Genomic DNA, 12,025 nt, shown 5'->3' on the forward strand with positions numbered 1-12,025 from the left:
GATTAAAGTTACAATATTGTAAACATAATAAATTGATTAATTTAATTCGGTAATTTTTGAAACATAATAATATTTGGTGAGAATTAAAATCTTTTTTCTTTTTTTTATCTTCATTTTTTCTGTTCAAAATATATTTCCAAATTTTAAAAATTAATATGCATTAAAATAAGAAAAAGAGGACGGTACCTCTATAAATTTTATTAATTAAAAAAAATGTTACAATTGATTTGAGAGGACCCTCTCTAAAAATAAGATACAAAATATAACAAATTTTAAAAATACAAGGCAAACAAATAGTATCAACTAATCAAATTCTTCTTCTTCTCGTGGATCGTTCGCTGACATACCCGATTCCGATGAAGTGTCCATCGTCATCCAAGTATCCTCTTCGCCGTCCGAATCATCTTTTTTCATCCCTTGTTGTCTCTTTGCCGCTTGATCCCAATCCTTTTTGCAAACACATATCTTGACCACATCCGGTGCAAGACTTGATCTTTTCTCGTCCAATACTCTTCTACCGGCACTAAAAGCAGACTCGGAAGCAATGGTAGAGGCGGGAACTACTAAAATGTCCCTTGCAATTTTAGCTAATACCGGAAATTGGTTCTCGTGATTCTTCCACCATGTTAGTATTGAAAAATCCTCATCGAACTCATAGTTATATGAAAAAAACTCTCTAAGCATGCTAAATGAAGTTTGAGGTGTAGATGCATTTTCGGAAATTCTACACTTTTGTTTTTTAGTTAGGATACCAAGCAATGTGGGATTAAACCTACTAGACTGACTAGTCTTAGGTGGTATAATATTTTGAGTTCTAGGAGTGTATAGATCTATAAGACGGTGTAACAAGTCTAAACAATTTTGCACATAAAGCACGTGATTATATGAAACTCCTAATACCGAGTAATAATGTTCTAACATATTTTCTAAACCTTCTTTTCTAACACCGGGATCAATAAGACATGCAACACCGTAAATAAAAGGAAATTCGGTAAAATATTCTATCCACTTTTTTTTCATATCAACAATAATTGCACCAAAACAATTATCTTCTTCATATGCTTTTAAAGTAGTAATAATATTAACACACTCAATAATAACAAGATGTACATTTGGCTCGTAAACGTAAGAAAATATCTTAGTACCACGTGCATAACAATCAAGCAAATCACGTACCCTATTTGCCAAGTCCCAATCATTTTCGGTAATAAGTCTATCCTCCACTTGATTTCTTGGATCGGAATTATATAACTCGGTGATAACTATCTTATATTTAATTGCCTCGCATAGTAATTTATAAGTCGAACTCCATCTCGTGGGACAATCAATTCCCCACTTTTTGGGTATTAATCCATTTTCCCTACACAATTTTTTATATTGTCTCTTTAATGTGTGTGCGATACGTAAATACTTAATTATTTTTCTAATAGGTGCTAAAAATTCGGTTATTTGTTGAATACCCTTTTGAGCCGATAAATTGACAATGTGTGCACAACATCTAACATGCAAAAAAAGACCGTCTAAAGTAGTAGGAATATCTTGTGCAATATAGTAAATAGCTTTATCATTTGCCGAAGCATTATCCAAAGAAATAGTAAACACCTTGTGTTGCAAATTAAAATCGTTAATAGTTTCGACAATTCTCGTCTTTATATTATAACCCGTGTGTTGCTCGTCCATAACATCGAAGGCAATTATTCGTTTTTGTAAAAAATAATCAGAATCAATCCAATGCACGGTAACACAAATATATGGCTCACCGCAACTCGAACTCCAACAATCACTAGTTAAAGAAACCATGCCATCATAATCACGAAAAAATTCAATTAATTGCGCACGTGACTATAATATTGTTTTTGTGTGTGACGTTTAAGTGTGTTCCTAGGAATTCTTTTAAAAGCCGGGTTTATTGATTCTTTCATCATGTGCTCTAAATTAGGACTCTCACCGTGAGAAAAAGGTAACTCGTCTAGTGTAACATAAGTAGCAAAAGATTCGATCATTTTATCTCGACTATAGTGGAAAGGCATACCTCCACCGGGAGACGATGTCACAAAACCACCAATTTGTGTTTGTTGCGGTGATTCCCCGCGTGCTTCTCCACTTTCGTGACTTTGTTTCGAAATTCCGTGATGCGTTTTCAAGTGTCGATCAAGTGTACCTGTGCCGGCACCTTTAGAGTGAAGAAACGGGGATTGATTTCGGCCGCTTTGAATACAAAGTAAACAAAAGCATTTAAATTTGTTGGGATCTTCCGGTACTGCCTGTCTCGAAAAATAATTCCAAACGTGCGAGGAATGTCTCGTAGACGTACAAGAGGGCCCTGCAAAATTCGAACATATACAAAATTAATAATATACAACATTCGAATATATACAAAATTAACATAAAAAACATAAAAAAATTATACAACATTCGAATATATACAAAAAACATAAAAAAAAAAATATACATCATTCGAAAATGCAAAAAAAACTGAGGAAGAATTTTACCAACTTCCGGTCGAGGAGGTCGCATAGAAGTTGCTTGACTCGATCCCTGAGAAGAAATAGTACCCCTTCCTTCTTCCATTGTTCAGAAAGAAAAAATTGAACTCGCCGGAATCTAATTTGTTGCAGTGTTGCCGGAATCTGATTTGTGAGCAGAGAGCTTGAGAGAACAGAGATAAATCGAGTGAGTGAGAGAGATTGAAAGATTGATAGTGAGTGAGAGGTGAGAGCTACACAGTGAGGTAGACTTTATTTATAGAGAATGAAGAGGTAACCGTTGGAGTAGCAGGTTAACGTTGGAGGAGCTGCAGGTTAACGTTGGAGACTTGGAGCGCAGGTGGCCGTTGCCGAATAACGGTTTACGGTTCAAACGGGCCGAATATCACGTGCCGTGCCGAATATCACGTGCCGTGCCGAATAACGTGACGTGCCGTGCCAAACTATAACAAATATAGTTCCTATTCGTTTACGGTTCACACGGGTCGGTTCGCGGCCGGGCCGGTCCGTTCGCGGTTTCTATTCTCCTGATTCGTGTTCGGTTCGCATATAAAGCCGGTTATTGCCGAATAATGAACCGGCACGCAACGAGCCGAGTCAAGCGATTATCAGACGAGCCGGTTCACGAACGGTCCGACTCAAACCGGCCGTCTGGCCACCTCTAGCTGCAGCTAGCCCATACATTACTGTAATACTTTATAATCTTTGATGCTAGTAAACGTGTCCTCATACTTTATAATCTTGCTTTCTTGCCCCCTAGCTTGTCTACTTAAGAATTGACTCCTCACTTGTTTGAAATCTCAATTTAGGGCACATAACTTTAAATAGTTAGGTGCGGGACTGTTTTTTTAAATACTAGACAAGTTCGGTCTAATTGCGCGTAAACTAACACAAACACCTGGTTAACAAAAATTACGGTAATATATTGAATGTATGATTCATATGGTAATTATTTAGAAAAAGAGCATATTAAATTATTTTCTCGCAAAATTTGATTTGGCCTTCTATCTAATTTGTTTGTTTAGTAAATCGCAGAATAAAAATTTAAAATTGTTGCATGTTAATTTATCGAGAGTTTAAGCAATTTTGCTAGAATTTAAAAAATAAAATTGAAAATTAGGACATATCGATTTATCTAGATCGTTTAAGCAACGGTTGTACATTTTAGAATAGGAATTAACCTTTTTATTAATCAAATATTTCATTTTAAAAGATTATTATGCTATAATTCTACAATTTTATTCTTGCATATATATTCTGATCAAATAAAAAAAAATAAAGATACTCGAGTAGTTGAGCCGTATAATTTTTAATTTTTACTTTTCAATAAAAACAAGCTACAACATTCATTAAAGGCAGATGGGCTTGTACGGCGTTATACAGAAAATTAACATTGGTCCAATCCACATTACTACACATTAATGGGCTGTAACGAAGATAATGACACTAGTCAATTTAATGGGTCCTTCCTAAAGGACCCAATAACCACGTGGGCTACATTTGTCCATCCCTTGCCTTTTAGTACTCCATTTGTCCCGTTTAATTGGATACCGTTTTTTTTCAATACTCGTCGTGAATGTAAAGTATATTTTTAAAATTTATTTTTGATTTTTTCTTTTTTGTATTAAAATTTAAATATCAAATTTTTATTCAAAAGAAAAAAAAAGATAAAAATTATTTACGGAACTATACTTTAGAGTGCAGCCCTTTTTCTCCAATGTATACAAATCTAGGTGGATTGAGCGAGTAGTTTTTTCGGGTACAATTATTAGTACTTCAGATTGTGGTACTTTTTAGTTGTCATTTATAATTTTAAAAGAATCTTCTCTTATTTTAAAAATTATATTTTGATTTGTATTTTATATTTTAAAATCTAGAGTTCAAGTTTTATCGGTGTATACTAGATATGCACAAAAGGCCCACCGGGCCAGGTTTTGACCGGGCCTTAAAAAACCCGGGTTTTGACCGGACCGAGCTTTTAGGACTTTAACTTTGACCGGGCCGGGCCTGATTAGCAATAATTACCAACACGAAGATGATGAGACAGAACAAGCTACCTACTCATCAGTTCTCAGTCTAAGTCATTAGCAACACATTAGAGTAGTTACATAGTTTTAAACTTGGCAAACAAAAGCCTTAGGTTAGTAATTAAAACCATGGTTAACTCTGACTTAAGAAAATTGCACTTCTTGATCAATAAATCAGCTCTCAATTTGCAGCTTCAGCTAGATATCCGCACAACATTCATTCCTTCATGCAAACCAAAGTTATCCAAATAATAACAATTTAATTATTCAGAACAAAATAGTAATTAAAATTATATGATCAAAATTAGATAAGCAGTAATCATGTTTATACACTTACATTGTTGTGGGTCCCGGGAATGGTGTTGAAGAGAGGCATACTTGGAGTGCACCTAGACCACTGTATCAATATTGACAACAATTAATTTAGGTTATGATCGACATGTATTCTAAAACACTACAATATATAAGCATGCAAATTATATTAGATAGATACGTGCATTTGCGTAATACAAAAATTAATACATTAAACTACTTACATTCTTTGATGCTGCACTGAAGGCATCTCTATGAGGTATGTTCGGATTAGCAGCTTTGATTCTTTGTATCTCCTCCCTTTATTCCAAAGTAAACATTATTCACCGTCGTATTGGGTTGTGTGTGTGTGAGAATTTAAATTTACTCACCTCATGAACCGGTTGTACGCCGAAGGAAGCCTATGCTTCCTCTCCGGAGCTGCGAAAATGAAATTTTACTCTATTGCGCTAATTAATGGAAACTAATTAAAACAGGTTAAATATCTATACTTACGTTTTACAACAAAAGGTGCATTGGGGGACGATGAGTCATGACTAGAAGTGGATTCATGCTTAATAGGCGATAAATTACGAATGTGCTTACTTTTCTTCTTCTTCTTCTTCAAATCACTACAAGTCTGCATTAGCTCACAGTATCAACAACGACACATTTTATTCGAAAACTTGAAAATCTAATTCAATCAAGTTTCGGAAATGCATACAAACATTTTTAACCTGCAGATGTGTAGTCGAGTAATCGAGATTTGGTGATTGCACTGGTGGAAGGGTTGCACTCAGATACGAGAGATTGCTACACTGCCCACATTTCACAGTTACCGTATCCATCATCCTTTTGCATGGTATCCTAATCTGTAATTCAATACGCAAAAGTTATACGATACAAGAAAACAGGACATTTCCGACCACCTAAAACCGACCGAAAAATACTAAAGTGAGGATAGATATTAACATATACCTCAAGAAAAGTGCTGCAGAAGTTGCACCGGACATAACACACATGCTCATAAGGTTGAACCAAATCCATGGAGCTAGGCTAGCTTGATTGTTTGAGAATAAAGTGAACCAGGAAGTGGTCAGTGGTCACATATGTGTTGCATATATATACTAGTTCATCTGTGCTACTTGTTAAAAGAGTCGTGACAAAGTTGTGTATGATATTTGATATATTTTTTTGAGCAGAGCGTTTACAAAGAATGCTGTAGTCAACTAATTTGAATTGAAGGATGCATGAATGATTCTCCCTGGTGATCGTGATAGCTCCTATGAACTTTGGGTAGCTAGCTACCAGGCTATATATATCGTTTTCTTTTCATATTCATTATTTGTACAAGTTGTATTTTCACATTACAATTTACATATGCATGCATGAGAATCATTGTGACATTTGCATGCATAATTATGATGTATTAGGGTTTTGTTTGCCTTGATAGCTAGTCATCGACTCCACTGAAATGTTGATGTTTATAGAGATATTGAGTGATCTGAAATATGTACTTTTGCTTTTACACTTTAGCTATAGGTAGAATATGCTCATTAGCTCATGGGATGTAATGTAAGGTTCCAAAAGCAAAAAAATATAAATAAATAAATAAAATAATTGCAGAACGTATACTCTGAATTATCCTGAGTATCTTGCGGGTTGAGACCGAGACTTTAGAAATTTATCAGCCCAAAATTTTAAATTCGATTTAAGTGAACACTCGAATTTAAAATAGGGTTATGGCGTCTATGTAGGAGCTTTTCGTGATTAGTCGAATTATGCGTAAAATGACTATATCATTTAGGTAAAAAATATAATAATAGTCACGGATAATTATAAGATATACTGCAACAAGCCAACAATCATATAATTGAAATTCAATATATTCAAGATGCAAGAATACATCAACTTAGCGTACGATGTTTATGTACAAGTCGATTACCTTGAACTATGCTAGAAGTGACATATGCTAGTTAAAAGGAGATGTCAAAATCTCAGCAGTGATTTCAAAGACGCATGTGTAAGTAAGAACGCAGCCGCTTAATTATACGTATCAGACGTACACACACTCACACACAGATATTTTTGTGTATGAAGGATGGGACAGGTGCTTCAGTTTACCAAACATAGAAACTTTTCATTTATCGAATTGATCTCTGCAACTTTCTTTAACGGTATAAAATGACTTTCCTGCTTGCTTAGCCTCATTCAGGGTCCTTTGATTGTTGCAATTCACTGCATGATCTTCTGATACTGAATCATGCTACCTAGCTACTAGCTCACAATTGACACTTTATGGTAACGCCCTTGTTTTTCATAGAAGTGTGTGTTGGTCATTGACGAATGTTGTTTGAGAATAAAAAACATAGGATTAAGCCATTTGAATGACTCGATCAACAAACAAACCTCATGCATGTTCTTTGGTTACAACTCCTTCTGCATTCTTCTAATTTAAAAGAAAATGTATAACAAATAGTATAAACGGACCGGGCTAATATTTTAACTAACTCCGGTCGGTTTATAATCGGAGCCAATTATTCATTAAATGAGTTCAAGTTATATCGTAAACGAGCCGAGTCAAATTGCTCACCAAAGTTAAACGAGCTCGAACCAGCTAATCTTTATCTAACCCGAGTCATTTAATAAATGAGTGGAGTTTAGTTGTGAGTCAAACCAGTCGAGCATAAATGAGTTGAGCTGGTTTGCTAGCAATCTAAACATTCAAAAATAATAACAATAATTAATTTTCAAAATATTTTAAATTAAAAATATAAACGAGGTGGAATGATGTTGGAGTGCAGCTATGATAGTGTTTATGTTGGCATAGTTTGCTCGAGAGGAGTGCGTGTAACCTAGTCTAGTTTCTACATCTAAACAAGTGGGATTTGATTAATAACAGAAATAGGACCTGGTCATGTAGTCTATATTCACTCTCTATTCATATCTATTTCTGGGGACTGTCGATTGGACATTTCTCTCCCTCCACCTGCTGCCTACACTACATGCCTGCATGAGTTCAGTCTTTTTTATTTATCGGATTGCGAATCAGCCCCAAAAAATCACAAATCGATAGGAAGGGTCTTTTATGTTTTCAGAGTCAAAGCATGTAGCTTAAATGCGATTTATCTTGATTCACGTATTTTGCAGGGTTATTGTGTAAATCCATGAAGTTTACCCAGCATACGAAGCTGGCGGCTGCGGGTTCTTTACAATAAAAAAATGATCGGAAATCTAGAGGCGTCAAGGGCCCTCTCTCCGTAGGCTCCTGTCTCTTTTATTCTGATCACATTTCTTTTCATATGTGTTCTAAAACGATTATCCATGTTCGGTTAATATGATACTTTAAGGATTGATTATGTTATTTCATCTAAAATGTAATATATTTTTTTGGTAGTTATTAATTTGTTTAATTTAATTAAATTAAAGGTGAAAATTTAATTTATCACCAAATAAGTGGAACGGAGGGAATTTTTTTTTTTTAATTTTTGATGCTCAGTAGTCACCTCCCATTGATACGCTGACCGTATAAAAGTAGGAGTTGATTTTGTTAAAAATATTATCTTTGTAATTGAGTTTCTTACCGATAACAGTTTCAAGTTCTGAGGTTGGTGTTTAAATTATGAAACATATTTTAATTATGGCATTTCATTATTTTCAATGCATCTGTGTTATATGTGAACTGAAGCTTACATAATGCATTGCTATAAGATTCAGACTAGAAACTGGTGGGCTCACTTCAAATTAAACTATCACTTGCAGAAATGGGCTGAAAAGAATATTAATGATCCAGCAGATCTCTAACTACTATTGGGCTAATCATCATGTTCATCCTTAGGGCCAACAAGTTTATTTTTTATGAAAAGTGATATTTTTTATGATGTTTCACTTCTTTTCCATTGACCATTTAAGAATAGGAGTCGGTGAAACAGAACTCCGAACAAATACAATGCTAAATTCGAAATGATTATAATTATTATTATAGTTTGAAATTGAATAGTATATTTTGGTGTAAAATAGCACTTTAATTTCGATGCTAGTTTCATTTTATAATCAAATATTTTTAAATTTAGTGAAATTTTGTCTCTCTCCTAATTAATTTCATATAAAGTAAATCAATATACATTTTATTTATAGTTATTTAGTAATTTGATAAGAATAGTTGTAGTTATCTTTGATCCTAAATATAAGATCATGCATTTGCAAGAGTAAGTCTATTATAGTAGGAATGACAATTTTTATCGAACCTATGGATATCCGGTCCGTACTGATTTGATCGGGTTTTACCGAACCCGAATATTTCGGGTTTTACCAAAACCGAATATTTCAAGTTTGGATTCAGGTACTGGTTTAAGGCATATCGTTTCGAACCCGACTTGAAAACTCGAAATCCATTCTGTTCCGACCTGAACCAGATCCGAAACTCGTATTAATATATAAATAATATTTATATTTTATAAATAGTAATATAATATATTACTAATATTAGTACTAAAAATTTATACTTTCTACAAACTATTGCATTAAAGTCTAATATTATTGAACCATAAACATGTTTTCAGCATTCAGCATGTTCGATACAAGTATGTTCGATACAAGTATACTGAAGGTCAAGATTATTGCATTATTTCACCAACAATTTATTCATATAAGTATGATCTATTATTTTCTCGAACACTCTTATTTAACCCCAAAAATTTCAATATCGTCAGATTTATGAGCACTTTGCTCAAATCAGATCCTAATAATCTTTTACTTGTGCAAATTAAGATACAATTTTGTAGAGATATACTAACCCGAACCGAACCCGAACAAAATCCGGTGGGTTCGGATTCGGATTTAACGATCGGGTTTTTTCGGGTTCGAGTTAGAATTTAATAGTTCGGATTTTTCCGAGTTCGGGTTCGAGTATGACAAAAAAATCAAATTTGACTTTTACTAAACATGTTTCGACCGACCTAATTGTCATTCCTAATTTATAGTCTATATTATTTTTAGTTTTGCCAAGTAATAGAATCCGCAGTACCCATGCCAAATTAAAGCTATGTTCTACTAGGTTATAGTGCCTGTTTGGGAAGTGTCCATTTCGACTTAAATGGTCTTTCATGCCCATTCTGATTTCCCCCTACTGTTTGGCTAAAAATAAAAACCATCATTTTTAACTACTTATATGGTAGAATTTGAAAGTGAAGCCACAGCCCACAGGTACTTTCTCGATCTTCATTCTTCCATTTCTTTCATTTCAAATCTCATGCATATATAATTATATTTTTAGACTTTATCCTATTATATTTATGTATTAATATTATTATGTTGAAATTATTTCTTTATTTGTTAAGCTAAAATTATCTTTTTATTTATTTATTTAAGTTATTCTCTCCGTCCCAATAAATTTTTAACATTTTAAAAAAAGTGTTCGATACGTATTTTAAGGTTCTTCTAGTAGGACAGAGGACTTATCGCGATGCCCGCGGACCAATTTACGATGTCTCCGTCGCTGACGTTCGTCAAGCAGGCCGCGTGGATTGGCCAGGGTCTTCTTCGGCTAATGAGACCTCGATCCCGAAGCCTTCGGAGTATCTTTTTGATAGGCGCCTCTATTTGTATGGGGAATTCGCTGCTGATAGATCTCGCCCAGTGTCCCCCTCCTTCCCCCGCCGCCTTCCGACTCGCGTGCTATAGTTACATAAATTATTTTAATTTTTTTATTTGAATTAAAACTAAAATTTTAAATTTCTATTCAAAAAAAAGAAAATCTTAAAAATAAGTTATGGAACTATAATAGATTAGAGTTTTAAAATGCCTCTCGTACTCTCTATTTCAAATGTTAAGAATTTACCGAAACGGAGGGAGTAATAAATATGGCCCAAAATATTCGCGTCATTTCAACTAGTTCAAAATATTTACCCAACTCTCCTTTTTTTAAAATTTCTTCTGTAAATATAATTTTATTTTTTAGAAAAATTAAATAGGTGGTCAGTGAATTTTAAAATTTGTGCAACAAGTACAAAAAATCGTAAAATTTATTTCAATTTATTTTTAAATATTTAAATTTTGTTTCAAACAAAATTATAACTTATAAATTATGATTTACAAAACACAATATCAACTTATAACTAACTTATACGTAAAATTATCCAAACACATAAATAACTTTATCACTTATACGATACTTTTTAACTTTAAGTTATAAGTTACATTTTTGAAGAAACCCCAAACGAGCCCATAATGTTATATTGTCCATTTAGACGTATAACAATTACACCTAGCAATTCATTTGTGTAGTATACTTTCGTTTCGTGTGTTTTCGTGTTTTACGTATTTGATGGTTAAACGTAAAATCAACATATTTAGGTTCGTGTATTTTCGTATTCATGTACTTTCGTTTCGTGTCGTTTCGTGTGTTTTCGTGTAAAATTAAAAATTAATATTAATCAATATAAATAAATAAAAATATAAGATTTTCAGGCAATTTTTTTACAAAAGATATTAAAAAAATATATTTAAATCACATTTATATACATATTATAAAATTAGGTATTTATTTTTAAAATAAATATTCATATATTTATTATAAATATACATATATTCATTATAAATATTAATATTTAATTATAATATTTATTTATGTCGTATACTTCGTGCCGTGTACTCGAAAAAAAACATAAAACTGACACTAAATTGCGGTCGTGTATTTTCGTATCGTTTACTAAAAAGGCAAACTCAAATACTAAATTTTCTTGTCGTTTCGTGTCGTATAAGTCATGCCTAAGTCATGCCGTGTTCAGAATTGCCGGATCTAAAAACAACCCTTTGGCAATTTATTTTTCGGGTTCAATTCCCGTTTGCGGAAATATTTTTTTAATTTTGTTGAAACGTCAGACTTTATTATTATATGCAATGTAAAAAAAAATATTCTTTTTCGTTTGGTATTTGGTACTTGCATTCCGAACGTGGGAACACTTCCGTTGGCAATTTAATGAAAAAGAAATGTTAGAATATCAAAAATCGTTCTTGAATGATAAGTTATCATTATTCTATTGGTTGTTTGCTCATTGACAAAATAAATATTTTTGAATTAATATGAATTTCACGAAAAAACACATTAAACGTGTAATTTTGGGTAAAAAATCGGGATACTTTTTTGGTACATATGCAACAAGGGAGCTTTCCTGAATATTGTTCGCTTCTTGGGCTATTGAACTTAATTTGGATTGCTTC

The 12,025-nt window shown here is 33.2% G+C and overlaps 1 protein-coding gene across 1 annotated transcript; it reads right to left on the reverse strand.

Moving 5' to 3' along the window:
• Positions 1 to 4,482: 4,482 nt before the first annotated feature.
• Positions 4,483 to 5,990, reverse strand: LOC141678887 (protein DROOPING LEAF-like). The gene is made up of 7 exons (XM_074485311.1): positions 5,783 to 5,990; positions 5,542 to 5,676; positions 5,321 to 5,444; positions 5,197 to 5,245; positions 5,050 to 5,125; positions 4,851 to 4,910; positions 4,483 to 4,736 (listed from the first exon to the last, which is right to left on the reverse strand). The coding sequence occupies exons 1-7, from the start codon at positions 5,849 to 5,851 to the stop codon at positions 4,731 to 4,733; spliced, it is 519 nt and encodes a 172-aa protein (XP_074341412.1). The 5' UTR covers positions 5,852 to 5,990; the 3' UTR covers positions 4,483 to 4,730.
• Positions 5,991 to 12,025: the final 6,035 nt, after the last annotated feature.

Source organism: Apium graveolens, chromosome 8 (assembly GCF_009905375.1).
Source record: "Apium graveolens cultivar Ventura chromosome 8, ASM990537v1, whole genome shotgun sequence".
NCBI classification, from domain to species: Eukaryota; Viridiplantae; Streptophyta; class Magnoliopsida; order Apiales; family Apiaceae; genus Apium; species Apium graveolens.

Coding starts and splice junctions, on each gene's coding strand:
- LOC141678887 (XM_074485311.1), bottom strand. CDS start 5,851: ATGGATTTGGTTCAACCTTATGAGCATGTGTGTTATGTCCGGTGCAAC. Junction 5,246..5,320: donor TGCACCTTTTGTTGTAAAAC/GTAAGTATAGAT, acceptor TCATTTTCGCAG/CTCCGGAGAGGAAGCATAGG. Junction 5,126..5,196: donor GCGTACAACCGGTTCATGAG/GTGAGTAAATTT, acceptor TTTGGAATAAAG/GGAGGAGATACAAAGAATCA.